This window comes from Petaurus breviceps, unplaced genomic scaffold (genome assembly GCF_028583685.1).
Source record: "Petaurus breviceps papuanus isolate PSGF00001 unplaced genomic scaffold, PetGlider_PUasm1.0 567, whole genome shotgun sequence".
NCBI lineage: Eukaryota > Metazoa > Chordata > Mammalia > Diprotodontia > Petauridae > Petaurus > Petaurus breviceps.
In genome coordinates this window covers 7491405-7513344 of record NW_027186383.1, presented here as the reverse complement: position 1 = coordinate 7513344, position 21940 = coordinate 7491405, and the positions used below count along the sequence as shown (strand labels likewise).

The window sequence follows — 21940 nt, the reverse complement described above, 5'->3', positions numbered from 1 at the left end:
GGGGTCCTAGGGTTAGCCCTTCCCAGAGGCAGGGCTGGCGTCCCAGACTTCCCAGGAGCTGCTCCCCTAGACAGTGGCCTTGAGGAGTGCCCTGGAGCCGGACCCTGGTGCTGCGTGTGCGTGGATACCCTTTGGTGGAGCCTGGCCAGCAGCCCCTTCCCCAGGTGGTGCTGGCTGAGGGAGCACGGCCCCTCCCAGGACTCTGGGGTTCCAAGCTATGGTCACAGGGGGCATTCTCCACCTCCTTCCTCCATGCCGCGGCCGTGGGCTGCCCGGACGGTGGCCGCGGTCCATCTCTGCTGTGGTTCGCCCACTCGGGGCTCACTCTCCTGGACCTGGTGATGGGGCTATCGATTTCATTGCCATTTCATTGATTTTATCAGTCTGATTCATTTCGTTACCATTTATTGATTTTATCAATCTTATTGATTTCTTATCATTTTATTGATTTTGTTCGTCCTTTAAAAAAAGAGTTTTTACTTTTGCCCGTTCTGGGCTTTTTTGTACGTCCCTGCTTTGGGGATTTTCCTCCGCACTCCCTCTGAGTGTTTTCAGGATTTTCAGTTGCACGTTCCATGCATTAAGCACAGGCCACAGATGCTCTTTCCGCGATGCTAAAAGGGCGCTCCCAGGGTTTTTTTTCCCCAGGACCGCTTTGGATACGGCCAGAAATGTGAAAGCCCCCCTGGCAGGCTGCCTCTCCGGCCTCCCTCCCAACGCACCGTCTCCCGAAGCCTAGCGCAGCCAGGACAGCGGCTCACAACCCCTTCCACCCCGCCCCCCAGTGCGCAGGCGTGGGCCCCCGCTCCAGAGAGACCGCAGAGCCTTCTGGGGATTGTAGTAGTCCACGTGGCGGCGCATGCGCTGTGCGGGCAGGGCCTTGCCACTTCATCAGGCCGCCGCCGGGAGTGTCGGTGGAGGGGTGGGGGTGTGGTGCGTTGTGGTGTTGTTCAGTGCCCCACTCTTTGAGACCCATTTGGTGCTTTGCCGTTTCCTTCTCAGCTCCTTGTACAGGCGGGGAAACTGAGGCAAACAGGGTGCCGTGAACCTGCCCGGGGTCACGAATTGGAGCTCAGATCTGTCTGGTGCCTCTAGGCCGGGCGCTGCTCTCCGTCCACAGCCCACCGAGCTGCACCTCTTAGGCTTTGTGGGAATGGTTCTTCCCGGCTTGAACTTGAAGCCAGTGGGGGCGGGAGGCTGAGGGAGTCAGTGCGCATGCTCCAGGCCGCCCGGTCGGCTGCGGCAGAGGCATCTGAGGCCGCAGGGGCTGAGCCAGCCTGGGCGCGAGTGCGCAGGCGTGAAGCAACAGCTGCGGCAGAGCCCGGAGCACGTCCGCAGGAGCCGGCTGGTGTCAAGGGTACTGAAGGGCGTTAGTGCGGGTGGGCGCCCCGCGGGGGGTCTCAGCTTGGGTCGGAGGACTGCGGGCGTGCCAGGGGGAGAGTGCGGACGTGGTGGGGGGGGGTGGGCAGGGGAGGAGGGGGCCAGGGCCTCGTGCCCCCTCCGGGCGCCCGGAGTGTCATTCGTTCCTCCGGACCCCAAGCTGGGCTGGGGCTGCGGGAGGGGACGCGGTGGCTGCAGGGAGCCGGTGGGGGCGGGGCGGGGCCAGTCATCCTGCCTTTGAGCCCCCAGGTCCCGGCCGGCTCCGGGAGGCGCCCCCCTGCCGGGAGAAGAAGGGGGGCTGCCCAGGCGGACGTGCGGACCATGGAGGACTCGGACCGGAGGCTCGAGGGGGGAGGTGAGCGTTTGGGGGCAAGGGTCCGTCTGGCGGCGGCGGTGGGTCCGCCGGGGTCTGCCAATCCCCTTCTGCTCTCCCCCGCACTCTGCACCCTCAGGCACCCACGCACTCACCCCCTGCTGTGTGCTTGGAAGCTGCGCAGCATTTGCAGCGCCCCCCCCCCTTCTGGGGATCCTGCCCCAAGGCAGCCCTCACCGCCTGTGACTTGTTTCTGCTTCTCCAGGGGAGCCCCCTCGGGAGGGGCGGCGGCGGCGGAGGCGGAGGAAGGACAAGGAGCCGCTGGTCCCGAGCCACCTTCAGGTGAGGTCCCGCAGCGGCCCCCCCGCAGGGCTCCCCCCCCCACGCCCCCGCACCCACCCTGCGCCTCCCTCCGCAGAGCCGGGGTCGGGTCTCAGAGCCACGTCATTCCGAGCTGTTTCAGTCTGTGCCTTTGAACGTGGACCAGGAGGTCCCGACTCTAGGAAATGTCATCTTCAGATGCCTCCAACCTTCACTTCCCTCCCTCCCGCGCCAGGGGGACCGAGGCTGAGAGCACCAGCCACCCCCACCCCCGGAGCTCAGGACCCCCAGCCCCCGGGAGAGGGGCCCCTGGGTTTGGGTGGAAGGGTGGGGCTGGGGCAGCAGGCTGGTGGGGAGGCTGTGGAGGAGCCTGAGGCGACCATTTAGAAGGACAGGACCTTCTGTCCCCAGGTCCCTCCAACCCTCTAGTTCCTAATCTATAAGTAATAATGGAGGGAAGAGAGACCTGAGTGGAGCTGGCCACGAGAGCCAGTTCATTAGATACATAACCCTGAGAGCATCTGTCAGTGAAGCCCCAGTGAGCTGCTTACTGGCTCCAAGGGGAACAGAAACATCGCGGGCCGGGGCCGCCCAGACCCGGCTCAGCTCTGAGAATTCCCAACAATGTTTCCCAGCTTTTCAGAAAAAAAACATGAGGTGTTATTTGTTCTGGAAAAAAAATCCGTCAATAACTACGGAGTCCGGCAACTACAAAAACACCCCTTGCTACAAAAACTTCTTTTTGAGGGCTTAAGTGACTTGCCCATGTCACAGAGCTAGTAAGTGTTTGAGGCTGGATGTGAAAGCAGGTCCTCGACTCCAGTGCTGGGGCTCTGGCCATTGTGTCGTGGCCCCCCAGGCTCCCTAGAGAACTTCTCCATATGAGGAGACCACCTTGCATGAAATGAGAAGGAAATCAGCAGTCTGTATCTGCAGCCTGACACAGCTTTGACAGTCAGACGCTGAATGCAAGCTGAAGAGAATAGAACTTCCCAAGGGGTTTGCTGATTGTTGATGAAAAATACCCTGAAACCTGTGGTTATGAATGGGGAAATCCAGCACTAAAGGCCTCCCCCAATCCAGTATCACCTGTTTCATCCTAAGGCCATGCAAAATTACAGAGAGCCAGGCTTAAAACTGGCAGCCCATGCCTCCTGCTGCCGTGGTGACGGCCAGCCCAGGGTCTGTCTCCGGGCCGTCCCTCCCATAGGTTTTCTGATGGGCCTGTTAGGGTGTTCCATCTAGATCCGTCCTGTGGGACAGCAGCCCAAAAGAGACCCATTGGAATTCAAGGGCTGGGTCTAATGATCCCCAAAGGAGAAACTCAAACTGTAGCTCCTGCGTGTTGTCCCGGTTGTGATAAGTTCCACAGACTGGCCATCCAGATGGCTCTTCAGTTGGGAACTGGCTAAGCATGATCAGTTTAGTTGTTAGGCTAACATTAACCAATGCATTGGGTCTATTGCCTCTTAGTGACCAAAGACCATGAGCTAGGGCCCACCAGTCGTCATGTAGTTTGGGGGAGTACAAGAGAACAAAGAACAGGATTGGGTAGATGGGAAAACCGCACAATTGGCTGCATAAGAAAGGCTGTCTAATGCCCATGTGGGACCAGAAACCACTGTTCTCTGTCATTAAGGAAGGCTGCGTCTTGTAGTCTTGCTAGGGGCTCACAGCTACCTGATTTGCTGGTAGATAAAAGAGAAAAACTCCCCTAATAACACAGGTTAAGACTGACCACTGTCTTTGGGGATGGGAACAAGTCAACTTGTTAGGCTTTAAAAAACATGCAGAAAGCATCCTGGGGCAGGGGGTAGGGAGTGGTAGCAGTAGGAGTGATACCTTTTCTTTTAAACTAACTTGATGCTAAATCAGACGGAAATCTAAATTCCTGAGCTCATTTCAAGGACATAGAAAGGTAGCTTTAGGCATATGCAGACTCAATTATAAAAATCAATTACATTGTAGAATGTAGTAGAACCAGAGGTAAGAATTCATTCTTTATCTTTTCAGTAGTTAATGTTATAATTAGCACAAAAGTAGAATTTTACTCTATTTTAGGTCACTACAATGTGAAGGAATGGGTGCCTTACAACCAATGATTTCCATTAGTGACTAGAAGTGAAGAGAACCCTTTGTGGGATCCTACCTCCAGAGATAATACATTGGTCACTGAGGGTGATAATGTAACAAACTAGGAATTAACATTTGCAGTTTGGTTTCTTGTGTATCTGACTGTTGGATGGAGGCACATGCTGGGGTGTGGTTTGGAGCTTCTTGGGGACAGCGGATTAGTTGGGGAAGAGGAGGGTAACAGGTGAGGCCCTGAAGAAGTAGATTAATTGGGAAGTGTTTGGAGAGGATTCCTGGCTAAAGCCCGAATGTTCTTGGTTCAGGCGTCAGTGACGTTCCAGGATGTGGCCGTGGACTTCAGCCGGGATGAGTGGAAGCGCCTGGATGCTGCCCAGAAGGCCCTTTACCGGGACGTGATGTTGGAAAACTACGAGAATCTGGTCTCCCTGGGTAAGTGCAGTTGTCTTCTGTGACCCATCTGCCCCCAGGCACGTCTTGGTAGGCTGTGGGTGGTCAGAAAATGTGGCTGATCAATCAGTCGATCAATAAACACTGATTAACACCTACTGTGTGCCAGTATAAGTCCTGGAGATACGAAAGGAGGCAAAAGACAGTCCCCACCCTCGAGGAGCTTACAGTCTAATGGGGGATACCACGTGCCAAGGGATAGAGACAAAGCAAGCTGTATACAGAATAAATAGGAAAGAGAGAACAGAGGAAAAGCATTGGAATTAAGAGGGGCTGGGGAAGGCTTTCCACAGAAGGTGGGAGGTCAGTGGTGGGGGTGGAAGAGGGAGGGCATTTCAGGCCTGGGTAAGTCAGAGAAAATGCCTAGAGCCAAGAGGTGGAGGATGTCGTTTGTCACTGAATCAGAGAGCAGTGTGGGAGGAGACTGGAAAGAGGGGAAGGGCTTTGAATGCCAAAAGAGTATCTCCTATTAGTCCTGAAGGTAAGCGGGAGCCACTGGAACTTATTGAGTGTGTATAGGGAGGGTGGGGAGGGTGCCATTGTCACCTGTGCTTGAAGAAAACCACTTTAGTGGCTGAATGGAGGGTGGACCAGAGTGTGTGGAGTAGATGGCTGGAGACGTGAGGCAGGCAGATCTCCCAGAAGCTGTTGCAATAGTCCAGGTATAAGGGATAAGGACCTACCCCAGGGTGGGGCAATGTCAGAGGAGAGAAGGGAGGGTATTGGAAAGATGTTGCAGAGGTGAAATCCACAGGCTTGGGCACCATGTTGGACATGGCGGGGTAGGGGAGGAAAATGGGGGGGGGGGGGGCGGGCTGAGGGACAGTGAGCAATCCAGAGTGACTCCTAGCCTGGGAGCCTGAGAGCCTGGGAGGAGGGGGAGCCCTCCCTGGTAATAAGGAGGGTGGGGCAGGGGAACGACAACTGTTTTGGACTTACTGTGGTTCACATGTCTGCTGGATGGTCAGTTGGGGTGTCTGGAAGGCAGCTGGAGATGAGAGATTGGAGGTCAGCAGAGAGATGGGAGCAGGAAGGGTAGGTGTGAGACTCATCAGCACAGAGAGGGAGCTGAGGAGATGGGAAGAGAGCCCCAGATCCTTTGTGGCTTCTTCTCCAGCTCCAGTTGGAAGGTCTTTCCTTTGGATGCTGCACCCATGTTAGAAAGAGATCCCTGCTGCTTCCATGTTGACTTAAAAAGCCTCAGATGAGTAGTCTCTGTGTTGTGTGGCATTTTTGTTTATTTTGTCAGACATTTCCCGGTTATGTTTTAATCTGGTTCTGGGCCTCCCTGGACCCTCAGCTCAAAGATTCTTGTCCAGTTACTCAGGGAGTCAAGAGAATGCTTGCTCCAGGAAACTTTCCTTCTCCGTCTTCTCAACAGTTTTTTCAAGTAGTTGGCCTCAATTTCACTTCCCCTAGGCTGAAATCCCTTTCAGGTGAGCAGGTCCCCTATCTTAGTTAAACTTTGGCTCTCTCCAGCACCATTCTCTGATTGTAGTAAATATTGAATAAATGCTTAATGGATTAAAAAAAGAAAAGTTGGGGCAGCTAGGTGGTGCAGTGAATAGAGCATCTGTCATGGAGTCAGGAGGGCCTGAGTTCAAATCTGGCCTCAGACACTTGACATACTTAGTTGATGTATGACCTTGGGCAAGTCACTTAACCCCACTTGCCTTCCCCCCCTCCAAAAAAGAAAAAGAGAGAGAAGTCCCTGGGAAAGTCACAGGTCACAGGTCTGACCTACATTCTCCTGTGGCTTCCTGTTGCTTTTAAGATGAAGTATGAAATCCTTTTTGGTCTTCAGAGCCCCTCATGGCCTGGCTGTAGGGTTTTCCAGACTTGCTGCACGTGGTGCCCCCATCAGACATTCCAATTCTGTGTCCAGACCTTTGCGTCACTGACCCCAGATGCCACCTTCTCCATGAGGGCCTTTTCCTGTGTGTATCATCTCTGTATTTTGTATCTACGTAATTATACGTGTCCATGGAATTTTCCCAGATAGGATGAAGGCCCTTTGTGGGCAGCCATGCCTCCGTTTTGTCTTTGACATGTAACACTGCACACACCACATGGCTGGCCCACACAAGGGGTTCAGTAAGTGGCTACTGCTTGGTTCCTTCCAATACCCAGATCTTGCTGAAGACGTATGGAAAGGTCTTGCCCTTTTAGCCTGGAATGGGTCGTTCTGAGCCTCAGAGAACATTCTTTGGGAATGTAAAACAATGTGTGCTCCCTCCTTGCTTCTCTGTGGCCCTCATTTCCAGCCGCCCTCACAACCATCTCCTTTTTCTCCCTACGTTTAGGGCTTCCTGTTTCCAAGCTGGACGTGATCTCCTTGTTGGAGAGAAGAGAAGCCCCACGGAGGTCAAAGGAGCGCGTCCCCAGAGACCCTCAGCCAGGTGAGTGATTGTGGGAAAAGCAGGCAGATGCAAGCAGCATCTCCTCCCCATCAGTTAGATGGCCACGTGTTTGCATGGTTGGCTAGTGCCCAGTCAAAGACCCCACTGAGCCCAACGTGTGTCTTTTGCTTGAGCAAATCACTTTCCTAATGTTTCTCTTTCACCTCATCTCATGTTTCCTGACTTGGGGAACGGGATGTGTCTCCCTTCCTTTGTGTGCTTTTTAAAAAGTCATTTGACATTTAGTAATCACTAGTTGTTTTTTTTTTTAAAGCCACCTATTTGCTCCTACAAATTTGCTACAAATATGTAAGTATTTTAGTGTCTCTGGGTCCTTCGGGTATGGTCCTGGCAGTGGAATCCTTAGGTCAAAGCATAAGGACATGTTAGTCATTTTCTTTAGATTATTCCAGGTGTTTTCCAGTATAAGTGGACCAATTCAGAGTGCATCGTGTGCCCATGTTTCTAAAACTACCCCAGCCTGCCTTGGTTACTCCTGTCCTTGGGGATTTTGCCAGTTTGCAGAGTATCAAGTGAAATCAGTCGGGTAACAAATATATTAAGTATTTGCTGTGTGCCAGGTACTGCACCAAGCACTGGGGAGAAAAATAAAGGGAGAATCATGGTCCTTTTCCCTCACGGAGCTCACATGGTAATGGGAGAAACATAGCATGCAAATCACTCTTTTACATACAAGATACAGACAGTGTACCAGCTGGGTGTGGAAACCTATCTTACTCTGCAGGAAAGTAGGAGGGAAAAGAGATAAGAAAAGTGGGAAGAGGTGGATAGGAGGGACGGAAAAGTCAGAAGCAAAACACTTGAGGGTGGGGAGGGTGAAAGGAGAGAGTAGCATAAAGAGGGGAAAATAGGATTGAGGGAAAGAAAACGTTAATCATAACTATGAAAAAATTATTATAGCAGATTTCTCTGATACAGACCTCATTTCTCAGATACATAGAGAACTGAGTCAAATTTATAAAAATAAGAGCCATTCTTCAATTCATAGTCAAAGGATATGAACAGGCAGTTTTCTGATGAAGTAATCAAAGCTCTCTATAGTCATATGAATAAATGCTCTAAATCACTATTGATTAGAGAAAAATGCAAATTAAAACAACTCTGAGGTACAGCCCCACATCTATCAGATTGGCTAATATGACAGAAAATGAAAAAGACAAGTTTGGAGGGAATGTGGGGAAATTGAGACACTAATGCACGGTTGGTGAAGTTGTATACTAATTCATCCATTCTGTGGAACAATTTGGATCTATGCCCAAATTGCTATAAAACCCTTTGACCAACCGATACCACTACTAGGGCTTTATCCCAAAGAGAAAAAAACAAACAAAAAGGAAAAGGACCTATTTGTACAAAAATATTTTGTAGTACCTCTTTTAGTGGTGACAAAGAATTGGAGGAATGTCCATCAACTGGGGAATGACTGAACAAGTTGTGGTGTATGATTGTGATGGACTACTATTGTGCTATAAGAAACGCGGAGCAGGATGATCTCAGAAAAACCTGGGAAGACTTACATGAGCTGATGCCAAGTGAGATGAGCAGAACCAGGAGAACACTGTATACAGCAACAGCAATAGTATATGAGAGTCAGGTGTGAATGACGTAGCTATTCTCAGCAATACAGTGATCAAAGACAGGGCTTCTTCAACTTTTTCTGCGTGTGACCCCACTTCTGAATGACTTATGATGAAAAATGCTCTCCATCTCCAGAGAAAGAACTGATGGAGTCTAAATGCAGATTGAAGTGTACTTTTATTTTAACTTTATTTTCCTTGAGTTTGGGGTTTGTTTGTTTTTTTGGTCTGTGTTTTCTTTTCACAGCATGACTAATGTAGAAATATGTTTCCACTGACTGAACATGTATAATCTATATCAAATTGCTTGCCTTTTCAATGGGGGAGAAAGGAAGGAGAGAGGGAAAGAATTTGGAATTCAAAATTTTAAAGCAAATGTTAAAAATTGTTTTTACTGGGGCAGGTAGGTGATGCAGTAAATAGAGCACTGGCCTTGGAATCAGGAGGACATGAGTTCAGATGCAGCCTCAGACACTTAACACTTAGTAGATGTGTGACTTTGGGCAAGTCACTTAACTCCAATTGCCCTGCCTTCCCTCCTCCAGAAAGACAAAAAATAAAAAGAATTTAAAATTGTTTTTACATGTAATTGGGAAAAAATTAATTAAAAAAAGATTTATATGGTATAAATGGGATTGATCTCATAGGGAAGGCACCAGCTGTTTGGGGAAGGGGAAAAAGGTAGGATTGGAGCTGAATCTTGAAGGGAGAGCATTTTAGGCACGAAGGATGGCCACTGAGAAAGTACTTTTCCCTTTGGCTTCTTGGGCCATTCTTGGGGATGTGGAACGTTGCATATAGTCAAGACTTTTCTAATATGTTAGTTACTGAACTGCTGGTATAAGTTGGAAAATGTGAGTGACATAGAAACAAAAGAGATCGATGAAAATAGGTACAAATACTATTAAAGTGGTTGGTTATACAGCAGTCTATAAACCTCTGTCACTTTCAGGCTGTTGTCAGTGATTCATTTCAGCGAGATCCAAGAAATTTGTCCGGTACAGGCTTCAGAACTCTTTTCCTCTGTATATTTTTTCCTGAAGTTGTGGGATTTTTTTTTTACCCAGTTGTAGTTAGTGTATATGTATCATTCTGGCTCTGCTTTCCACAGTCAGTCAATCAACACGCATTTATTAGGCACCTACTACTTTCCAGGCACCTAGCTAGACAGGAGTTGGGGAACAGAGTTCAGGTCAGAATTGGAATGGAAGTTACAAATGGAATTTGAAATAGAGTCAGGATTAGAAACCTCAGAATGAGGGCTGGCGTCAGGTGGAGCATTGCAGTCATTCACTGGTCTTGTGGGTCAGCATCTGTCTGCCTCCTCTTCCCCTCTGCCCTGTATTCTCTGACCCAGTGATCCTGGCCTTCTGGCTCTTCCAGGAACAAGACCTTCCACCTCCTGGCCCCAGACAGTCTCTCTGGCTGTCTACCACCTCTGAAATTCTCTGCCTCATAGCACAGATTCCCCAGTTTCCAGCTAAAATTCTGCCTTCTACAGGAAACCCTTCCTAACCCCCCTGGAGTCCTGGTGCCTTCCCATGGTTAATCACTGCCTGCTTGTCCTTCGTGTGACATGTTTGTTTGCTTTGTGGCCCCCCCTTGGATTGTGAGCTCCTTGAGGGCAGATGCGTTGCCTTCGTCTCTTCATCACTTAGCAGCGCCTTGAACACAGCAGGTGCTTGATCAATGCTTATTGACTGACCAAAGTGAGGATGCCGGTGAGGAGGCTGTTGCATTAATCTAGGAGAAATGTTACCAGCACCTGAACTGAGATAGTAACTGTGTCAGAGAGAAGGAGTTGAATAGAAGAGACGATGGGGAGATAAGACACAGTCAGATCAGATGAGTGGTTGGCTGTGTTAATTGAGAGAACTTAGGAATCGGTGATGTTTTCAACAGAAAGGGGAAGTACACAGGAGGAGTGGATTTGAGAGGAGAGAGAATGAGTTTTTGAACGTGTTGCATTGGCGAGGTCTCTGGGACATCCAGTCTGAAAGGTCCTGCAGGCATTTGTTGATGTGGGACTGGGTGGAGATATAGCTAGGTAGAGATAGCTGTGTCTGGGAGCAGACGAGGAAGAGGAGGTCCTTCGACTGGACTCTGGGGAGTCCCTGGAACTGGGGAATGGAAGATGAGCCAACAAAGGAGACTGGGGAGAATTGAGAGAAGCGGTAGTAGTGGTACTTGTTGATTCAGAGAAGTGCCAGATCCTGGTGTCATGTAAACCCAGGGAGGACAAGAGTGATCAGCAGTGTCAAATGCAGCAGATAGTCTGAGAAGGATGAGGGCTGAGACAAAAACCATCAGATTTGGCAATCTTGGGGTTTTTGGCAACTTTGGAGAGAACATTTTCAGTTAATTGATGAGAGCAGAAGTCAGATTGCAGAGGGTTAAAGAGTCTGTGAGAGGGGTGGCTAGGTGGCACAGTGAATAGAGCACCGGCCTTGGAGTCAGGAGGACTTGAGTTCAAATCCGGCCTCAGGCACTTAACACAGAAACTAGCCGTGTGACCTTGGACAAGTCATTTAACCCGAACTGCCCTCCCCCCCCCCCCAAAAAAAAAAGAGTCAGTGAGAAGAAAGGAAGTTCTGTCAGTAAAAGTAAACAACCATTTCTAGAAGTTTTGCTTGGAAAAGAAGTAGAGTTTTGGGATTTAAAGGTTTTTTTAGGGAAGGTGTTATTGTGTTTTTTGTACTTAGAGACTTAACCATGTTGCAGGGCAAATAGGGAAGGAAGTAGTAGATGGGGAGAGGTTCAAGATTTGAAAAGAAATGAAGGATGTCGTACTCTATTGGAGAAGATGGATGAAATGAGATCAAGTACACATGGAGAGGGAGTGGCCTTGGTGAGGGAAGATGAGAGGGAATGAGGTTTCAAGGGATTTTGAGATGGAAAAAAAGGAAGAAAGAGAGAGTTCATGTCAAATGACCTTAACTTTCTGAGTAAAGGAAGAGGTCAGATCCTTAGCTAATGGACTGGGGGTGGGGTGCTGGGGCAGTGAGAAGAGAAGACATGAGAGGCTTTAGGAGGGAGGTTTGGAATAGTTTCTGTGGAGAGAATTAAGGTTAAATAAAAAGATTACTATACTGCAGTGATGGCCAAATTGAAGTTGGATCATGGTGCTTTTTTCACATTGTGTGTGTGTGCATGAGTTATGTGTGTGTGTACATGTTATGTGTGTGTGCCTGTGTTATGTGTATGTGTGTGTGTTTTAAGTTGACAAACACCAGCTAAAATGAGCATCTCCATATACATAGAATAGAAAAGACTGTACACAGAAGTGTGAATCTCCATGATGTATAAAACTTGTTCTTTCCTTTGAAAAGACAACAAATTCACCATGTATGTAACCTTTAAAGTTATACTGCTTGTCTGGGATTCCTTTTTGCCTCCCTTTTGTCCTCTTTTATGCATTAAAAAATTTTTTTGGTGACTCTTTTTTCTTTCCCTCCCCACCCCAACCCTATCCCTAGCCTTCTTCCTCTTCCCACACCACCCCCACAATTGAAAAAAAGAAAAATGAAATAAACAAATTCTTTTAACAAACTTGCATAGCCAAGCGAAACAAATTCCCCCATGGCCATGTCAAAAAATGTGCGTCTCGTTATACTTCTTGAATTAGCCCCCTTTCTCTCTGGAGGCTCCTTATCAGTCAGAGGTCCCAAAGGCTTGTTTGTCCGAACAAGATCATCGTTCCATGATGGTTCTCCTTCTCTTCCTTCCTGTGTCAGTTCATTTAAGTCTTCTCAGTTTTCTCTGAAATCATCCCTTTCATCATTTCTTACCCTGCCATAAAAATACTCATTATATTTGCACAGCATAATTTGTCCAGCCATTCTTCAACTGATGTACTAGTTTCCTTCTTGCTACTACAAAAAAGCTGCTAAAAATATTTTGATACATATGGGTCCTTCTACTCTATGATAGCTTTGGGGTGGAGACCAGTAAATTTTGGGGGCATAGCTTCAAATTGCTCTCCAGAATGACTGCACTGTTTCACAGCTCCAGGAACAATGCCTTCATGTACCAATTTTCTAGCAGCCTCTCTGTCAATTGTCATTTCCTTTTTTGTCATCTTTGCCAATCTGATAGGTGTTGAGGTGAGCCCTCAGAATTACGTGAATTTTTGTACACAGTTAGCATGATTCATCACTTAGGAAATTCTCATTGTTTCATATACTTATTTATAATTTCTTTTGGCATAGTTGTTTCATTTGCACAATTTTATTTAGCTATTTTCTAATTGCTGCATACACGGCTGATTTCCAAGTTTTCCTCTTATAAATACTGCTGTTATGAACAGTTTTGTAGAGAGAAGTCTTTTCATCATCATTCTTAGGATGTACTGTTAACCAGTGATGTCCAACTAAAATAGAAAAGGATCTCTGTAATTGCATATTGACTTAGAAAACTGTAAGTTAAAAATATGCTGTCTCATATTGTATTTTTATTTACTTTGTTAAACATTTCCCACAGATGGCACGTAGGAGCCTACAAGCTTGGCACCTTTACCCTTAATGGTGGTATCAGTAACCCAAAGGCATGAACAGATTCATTGTACTTGTTTTGGATTGCTATATTTTATTCAGAAAATGCCGCATTATTTCATAGCTCTGCTACTGGTCCTATACTGTGTCTACCTCTTCACATCTCTGGCATTACATTTTATAAATCTTTAATGGATTTTATGTTACATTTTAGAGTTGTTTTCATTTGAGTTTTTATGATTAGTTGATAATTTGAACATTTTTTCTTGTGGTGTTTGACAAGTGATATACCTCTTTAAAATTTTTTCCTTATCTTTTGTTTTTACATCATCTTCATTTCCAAATATATTCCCCACCTCTCCCCTCTCTAATGAACCATTCCTTATAATAATGAATGAAAAAGAAATTTAAAAATAAACGTCCAAAAACTACCCAAAATATTAGCTGATCTTCACAGTACTGTGCATATGGTGTTATACACCCAGAGTCTCCCACCACTACAAAAAGAGGAAGGTTAATTTTCTCATTTCTTCAGGGTCAAGCTTGATCATTATCATTATATGTGTGTTTATGTGCATATATATATGCACTCATACATACATGTATACACATAATGTAGAATATATGTATATATGCTTTTTTGTGTATATCTACAGAAATACAAAACATACACGCCCACCAAATGTGTGTATATAATTTTTGTTTTATATGCATATATGTATATGCATGTGTGTATATACTTAGATATTGTATATCTATGTGTATATTTTTATATACACATCTACTTACACCCCCAAAATTATACATTATCTGTTCTTACTGTTTATATTGTAGATGTGTTTTTATCCCTGGTTCTGTTTACTTCCGTCTGCATCAGGTCATATAAATCTTTCAATACTTCTCCAAATTTATTGGGTTTGCTAATTTTTGTAGCAGAATAATTGTGTATTGTAGCTATGGACCATGATTTTTTGCTTGGCTATTTACCAGTCATTGGAAATCTATTTTGTTTCCACTTCTTTGTTATAACAAAAGGTACTATTTAAGTACTTTGGTGAATGTGTTAAATATGCCAAAGTACATTATAACTTTTCTTCATCTTAAGTATATGCCTTATATATATGGGGATTTCTAGATCAAATGATATGACTTTTTTAGTCACTTTTTCAATATGACTCCAAATTGCTTTCCAGAATTAGACCAATTCACAGCTTCATCAAAAGCACTTGCCTGACTTTCTTTAGGCAGCTGGGAAAGTGACAGAAATGTGTATAGATCTAGACTAAGGCATCTCACTTCCATCCCATGGAGGTAAAAAATGGGGAAAAAGCTTCCATATGCATTCATCCTTTCAGAATTTTTTTAAACTTATTTTTCCTTAAGATTCTGAACTTTTTGTTCCTTCAAATGAATACAAGTAAATTTTGTTATTATTTTGTTTAAATCAATAGAGAATTCCCTTGGTAGTTCAATTTGTAGCATACTAAGTCTATAAATTAATTTAGATAGTATCAATATTTTATTATATTGTCTGGGTCTTAATAGGAATTCTTGATTTTATTAAAAAGTTTTGAAATTGTATGTATTTAACTTTAAGCCTTAAGTGTGTGCCTTTGTACATTGAATCTCATATATTTTATGCCTTATATATTTATTATAATTGGAATTTCCCTTTTTAGTATTTATTTATAGTTTTGTTGTCATATTGAAATGTTATCGATTTTTGTGGATTTATTTTATATCCTAGTTTATTGAAGTTATTCAGTTTATTTGCTTGATTCTCTGGGGTTTTCTAAAATAGACTTTATTTAGTCTCTTCTTTATTGATGTTTGTCTTTAATTTCCTTCTCTTGTATTATTTATCAGTGGATTTCTAGAATGTCACATAATCATGGGGAATTTGCCTTGGTCTGGTAGACTTCGGTTGAAGTACCTCTAGTACATAGAAGTTTGATAATCTAAGTCAAGGTGTTGGTCTGAGAATATACCAATGAAATACCAGGTCCTCTTTTTTTTTTTTTTTAAGCCTTTCTCAGGCTAAAGATCCCTAGTTCTTTCATTTATGCTTTCTATAGAATTCCATTCTAGGACTGTTCAGTATGTCAATTGGCCTCCTCTGTTCTCTAGGGCTCATCAGCACACTTACTCTTATATGGCACTCAGAACTAAACACAGCACTGCACATTTTTTTTTTTTTGCATGGGAATAACTGACCATTCTCATCCTGTACTCTGTGGAGTCTGATGTCATATTAGCTTTGTGGTTGTCATGTAAAATATTCCATTTTTGTCAAACTTGAAGTTCACTAAAAACTCTAGATATTTTTTAGATGAATTGTCTGGTCATGCCTCTTTTTTCTCCTTGTGGAGGTGGATTTCTGAACCCAAATGTAAAATTTTGCATTTACCTGTTTTATTTTCAATTATTAGTTTCAGCCCACTGGTTTGGTCTTTGGGGATCTTTTTTAATCCTAGCTGATATTGTTATCTTTCCTTCCCAGCTTTGTGTCATTTGTAAATTTGATTTACGTGGTTTAATGTGTGTATGTGTGTGTGTGTGTGTGTGTGTGTGTGTGTGAGAGACAGAGAGAGAGAGAGAGACAGAGAGAGAGAGAGAGACAGACAGAGAGATGCTATGAAATATAAATCATAGGCTACTAGGACTCTGTTTCAATCCTGTAATCTTTTTACCTCAAAATAAAACCATATATTAGGGCGGCTAGGTGGCGCAGTAAGTAAAGTGCTAGCCCCAGAGTCAGGAGGACCTGAGTTCGGTTCCGGCTTCAGACACTTAACACCCACACAAAAAAACTAGCCATGTAACCTTGGGCAAGTTACTTAACCCCACTTGCCCTCCAAAAAAAATCAAAAAACAAAAACAAAAAAATCATATATTAAATTGAATATGGTAACTCTTCCTTGTTTGTCTATGGCCCCTTCTGAATTGCCTTCTCTCTATAATATGTTTAAAAACTATTTTGTTGCTACTCTTTTTATTTTATTTTCATCTCTATTAATATAGTGTCATTTATTCAACTATTCTCTAACACAGTAACTCCAGTGGCACCATATTATTTCAAGGATCAAATATAAACTCATCTATTTGGCATTTGAAGTCTTTCATAACCTAGTTCCAACCTACCTTGCCCCCTTTATTTACACACATTCTCTTTCAAAATACTATGATGCAGTCAAGCTGGCTTTTTTGCTGTTTCCCACACACTTCATCTCAGAATTACATTACACACTCCCATCTCCTGTCTATCTTTGTACGGACTGGGTTCCATGATTATTTGGAATTGAAGGAAGAATCCTCCTCATTTTCATCTCTTAGAATCCTTAATTTCCATCAAGGAAGCTGTTACACGAATCCTTTTGTGTTTACCTTCTCCTGACTGATGGTACCTTCTCCCCAGGGATGTATTTAGAAACAACCTGCGGGGGTGGGGGGGATGCGTGGACAAATACACTTTTAAGCTTAGTCTGCATTATTGACATGTTATCCATCACTTTACGTCTAGAAAAAGTAAGCAAAAAAAAAACCCCAAAATCAAATCAAGCCCAGATTTTTAGCATTTTATGAGGTAAGTAAATGTTCATACTGAAAATTTAATAATTGTCTCTCCTGAGCCAGTTTGATCTTGCTCCAGCACACCGATGATCCCCTGTCCCTCAAATCTTTTGCATCTGTTTTGTATTTGAGGCAGCATGATTTTCATTTCTCTAGTTTTAATTTCCTCTAATGCTACACAGTAATCCTTGGTAGTTTGATTAGTATAGCCCTGCATTTTTAAGTTCATGTAGGTAATGTGTCATTTTTATAATGTTGGTCAGCCATGATATTTAATAGCCAGCCACTTTATTTAATATATTTTATTACATAGTCCAACCATGAATATTTAATATCATTCCAATTATTTAAGACTTTATGGCTAAAAAGAATAATTTGTGCCTTAGCTCTCTTTGACTTAAGTTCCTACTCAACAGTATTTATTTTACCTGTTCCAAATTGAGCATTGTTCTCCTTGATGGAAGCAAAATAAGCCAGAACTTGCTGTCACAAATGTTCCTTTTTGTCAATACAACAAAAAATGGCTAGTTACATGTTTTTATTTCTTTCAGATTCCATTAGTCAAGAGCCCGGGTTTGGAATAAAGGTAACAGATCGGATACAGGACATTTGCATGAAGACATCATCTAAGAAAAAACAACCAAAGGTTCTTCCTTTGCATTCCAAGATGACAGATACTGGAAAATGTGATGTTAATTTAGAGAAACAGAAGGGCAACACACAGAGACAATCCAGACCAATAGCAGTCACTCCCAGAAAACCTTTTAGCAAAGGGAGGGTACCTGGCAGATGTTTTAGCTTAGGGTCAGTCCCTGTTCCACTTTGGAGAAGGAAAAGTCTTAGAAAATATGAGACACTTGGAGCAAGCCTTGGGGGTAAAAAGAAGAATCTTTCCAAGTATAACAAATTTAGGAAGCCTTTCATTTACCATTCAGACCTGATTAAATTTCATAGACTACGGGGTAGAGAAAAACTTTATGAACACAATGAACGTAGAAAAGCCTTTGGTAAACAATCAAATCCTGTTAGAGAATTAGGCATTCCTACAAGACAGAAATATTACCAACGTAACAGATATTGGAAAGTCTTTAACCGGAGGGGAGAACTGATTTATCAGAGAATTCCTCCTGGAGTAAAATTCTTTGAGTGTAATATGTGTGGGGAAGCCTTTAAGGAAAAAGAAATGCTCAAAAAACATCAAAGAATTCATACTGGAAAGAAACACTTTGAATGTAATAAATGTAGGAAAAGCTTCAGCCGAAAAGAAAATCTAATTACCCATAAGAGAACTCATACTGAAGTGAAATCCTTTGAATGTAGTGTCTGTGGGAAAAGTTTTGGACGGAAGGTACACCTTGTTAGACATCATAAAATTCATACTCGAGTGAAATCATTTGAATGTAAAGAATGTGGGAAAGTCTTTGATGAAAGGGGACACCTTAGTAGTCACCAAAGAACTCATACTGGAGAGAAACCTTTCACATGTAGTGAGTGTGGGAAAGACTTCAGTGAGTGTAAAGCTCTCAAAAGCCATCAGAAAATTCATAGTGGAGAGAAACCCTTTGAATGTGATGTATGTAGGAAAGCCTTCAGTCAGAAGGGACACCTTATTTCTCATCAGAGAACTCATACTACAGTGAGACCTTTTGAATGTAATGTATGTAGGAAATCCTTCACTCAGAAGGGACATCTGGTTTCTCATCAGAAAACTCATAAATGTAACGAATGTGGGAAAATCTTCAGTGATAGTAATATACTCAAAGACCATCAGAGAACTCATACTGGAGAGAAACCTTTTGCATGTGATAAATGTGGGAAAGACTTCATACAGAAGTCATACCTTGTTAAACATCAGAGAACTCACACTGGAGAGAAACCCTTTGAATGTAATGAGTGTGGGAAAGGCTTTCGTACAAGGGAACACCTCAGTACACACCAGAAAACTCATACGGGTGAGAAACCCTTTAAGTGTAATGAATGTGGGAAAGGCTTCAGCCAGAGGGAAAATCTTATTAAACATCAGACAACTCATACTGGGGAGAAACCCTTTGAATGTAATGTTTGTAAAAAAGCCTTCAGGCAGAGAGCACACCTGGTATCTCATCAGAGAACTCATACTGGGGAGAAACCCTTTGAATGTAATGAGTGTGGGAAAGCCTTTGGTGAGAAGCGAACCCTTAATAGACATAAAAAAATTCATTCTGGAGTGAAACCCTTTACATGTAATGAATGTAAGAAAACCTTCAGCCGAAGGACGGGCCTTATTGTCCATCAGAAAACTCATACTGGAGAGAAAGGTTTTAAATGTAATGTATGTAGGAAATCCTTCAGTCAGAAGATAACTCTACTTTCTCATCAGAAAGCACATAATGCAGGAAAACCTTTTGAATGCAATGAATGTGGGCAAACCTTCAGTAAGACTGAGATGCTAGAAATTCACCAGAAAAATCATGCTGGGAAGAAACATTTTACATGTAACAAATGTGGGAAAGGTTTCGTGAGGAAGGCATACCTTATTAGACATCAGAGAACTCACACTGGAGATAAACCCTTTAAGTGTAATGAATGTGGGAAAGCCTTTGTCCAGAAGGTACACTTCCTTTATCATCAGAGAATTCATTCTAAAACAAAAAATTTTGAATGTAGTGTGTGTAAAAAGGCCTTTGGTGATAAGGTACTCCTTAGTAGACATGAGAAAACTCATTCTGGAGCGAAACCTTTTAAATGTAATGAATGTAAGAGAGCCTTTAGCCAAAGGACAAGCCTTATTATCCATCAGAGATCTCATACTGGAGAGAAACCTTTTCCATGCAAGGAATGTGGGAAATTTTTCACCCAAAAGACAGTCCTTATTACTCATCAGAAAATTCATACTGGAGAGAAACCCTTTACATGCAATGAATGTGGGAAAGGTTTCATCCAAAAGGTAGTCCTTATTAACCATCAGAAAACTCATGCTGTAGAAAAACCTTCGACTTGTACTGAAAAAGAAGAAACCTCCACCAATAGTAAAATACCCCAAAGCCAACAGAAAGTTCATTCTGGAGAGAAGCGATTTTATTGTGGTGAATGTGATAAAGGCTTCTGCTGGAGAGCAAACCTTATTAGACACCGGAAAATTCACACTGGAGAGAGACCCTTTGAATGTAATGAATGTGGGAAAGCCTTCACTGAGAAGAATTACCTTGTTGCCCATCAGAGAATTCATACTGGAGAGAAGCCCTTTGAATGTAATGAATGTGGAAAAGCCTTCAGCCGAAGAACAAACCTTATTACCCATCAAAGAATTCATACTAAAGAGAAACCTTTCCCATGTAATGAATGTGGAAAAGCCTTCAGTAGGGGTAAAGCCCTCAAAAAGCATCAGAGAATTCATACTGGAGAGAAATTCTTTGAATGTAATGTATGTAAGAAGGGCTTCAATCATAGGGGACACCTGGTTTCTCATCAGAGAACTCATAAGAGAGGGAAACCTTTCTCATGTGATCAGTGTGGGAAAGTCTTCAGTCGAAGGACAGTCCTTGTTAGACATCACAAAACTCATTCTGGAGAGAAACCATTCGCATGTAGTGAATGTGGGAAAGCCTTTGGTGAAAGTGAAACCCTCAAAAGGCATTGGAGAGTTCATACTGGAGAGAAACCCTTTGAATGTAATGTATGTAAGAAGGCCTTTAGTCAGAAGGGACACCTGCTTTCCCATCAGAGAACTCATACTGCATTGGAAATCTTTGAATGTAATGAACGTGAGAAAACCTCCAGTGAGAAGGATCAGCTTATTAGCACTCAGAGAACCCATGCTGGGGGAAAACCTTTCATATGTATTGAATGTGGGGAAACCTTCAGTGAGAGTAAAGACTTCAAAAAACACCAGAAAACTCATAGTGGAGAGAAGTCTTTCACATGTAGTGAATGTGGGAAATCCTTCAGTGAGAGTGAAGCCCTCAAAAAGCATCAGAAAATTCATGCTAGAGAGAAATCCTTTCAGTGTAATGTCTGTAAGAAAGTCTTTAGTCAAAAGGAACACCTGGTTTTTCATCAAAAAACTCATACTACAGTGAAACTCTTTGAAGGTAATGAATGTGAGAAAACCTTCAGTGAGAAGGATCATCTTACTAGCCATCAGAGAACCCATACTGGGGAAAAACTTTTTACATGTATTGAATGTGGGGAAGCCTTCAGTGAGAGTAAAGACCTCAAAAAACACCAGGAAACGCATAGCGGAGAGAAGTCTTTCACATGTAGTGAATGTGGGAAAGCCTTTGGTGAGAGTGAAGCCCTCAAAAAGCATCAGAAAATCCATACTGGAGGGAAACCCTTTGAATGTAATGTATGTAAGAAAACCTTTAGTCAGAAGGAATACCTGATTTCTCATCAAAAAACTCATGCTGCAGTGAAACTTTTTGAATATAATGAAAGTGGGAAAACTTTCAGTGAAAAAGATTGTCTTATTAGCCATCAGAGAAACCTTACCCTGGGAAAACCTTTCACCTGTATTAAATGTGGGGAAACCTTCAGTGAGAGTGAAGCCCTCAAAAAGCATCAGAAAATTCATGCTGGAGAGAAACCCTTTCACTGTAATATATGTAAGAAAGCCTTTAGTCAGAAGGAACACCTGATTTCTCATGAAAAAACTCACACTGCAGTAAAACCCTTTGAATGTAATGAATGTGAGAAAATCTTCAGTGAGAAGGATCATCTTATTACTCACCAGAAAACCCATACTGGGGGGAAACCTTCCACGTGTATTGAATGTGGGGAAGCCTTCAGTGAAAGTGAAGCCCTCAAAAAGCATCAGAAAATTCATACTGGAGAGAAACCCTTCCAATGTATTGTATGTAAGAAAGCCTTTAGTCAGAAGGAACACCTGATTTCTCATCAAAATACTCATATTGCAGTGAATTTCTTTGAAGGTAATGAATATGAGAAAACCTCCAGTGAGAAGGATCATCTTACTAGCCATCAGAGAACCCATACTGGGGAAAAACTTTTTACATGTATTGAATGTGGGGAAGCCTTCAGTGAGAGTAAAGACCTCAAAAAACACCAGGAAACTCATAGTGGAGAGAAATCTTTCAAATGTAGTGAATGTGGGAGAGCTTTCAGTGAGAGTGAAGCCCTCAAAAAGCATCAGAAAATTCATACTGAAGAGAAACCCTTTGAATGCAATGTATGTAAGAAAACCTTCAGTCAGAAGGAACACCTGATTTCTCATCAAAAAACTCATATTGCAGTGAATTTCTTTGAATGTATTGAATGTGAGAAAACCTTCAGTGAGAAGGATCATCTTATTGCCCATCAGAAAATTCATGCTGTGGTAAAACCTTTCAC

The 21940-nt window shown here is 43.4% G+C and overlaps 1 protein-coding gene and 1 long non-coding RNA gene across 2 annotated transcripts in view; one reads left to right on the top strand and one right to left on the bottom strand.

Annotated features, from left to right (window-relative positions):
* Positions 1-782: 782 nt before the first annotated feature.
* LOC138173246 (zinc finger protein 850-like) overlaps positions 783-21940 on the top strand; it is a 23550-nt gene continuing 2392 nt past the window's right edge. Inside the window, exons 1-6 of the mRNA XM_069103210.1 lie at positions 783-1357; positions 1630-1735; positions 1959-2035; positions 4411-4537; positions 6859-6954; positions 17164-21923. Of these exons, the coding sequence (XP_068959311.1) occupies positions 1702-1735; positions 1959-2035; positions 4411-4537; positions 6859-6954; positions 17164-21923 (5094 nt within the window). The 5' untranslated portion in view covers positions 783-1357; positions 1630-1701. The remainder of the gene's footprint in view (positions 1358-1629; positions 1736-1958; positions 2036-4410; positions 4538-6858; positions 6955-17163; positions 21924-21940) is intronic.
* LOC138173250 (uncharacterized) overlaps positions 12257-21940 on the bottom strand; it is a 40901-nt gene continuing 31217 nt past the window's right edge. Inside the window, exon 3 of the long non-coding RNA XR_011171352.1 lies at positions 12257-12921. This is a non-coding gene — a long non-coding RNA (uncharacterized lncRNA). The remainder of the gene's footprint in view (positions 12922-21940) is intronic.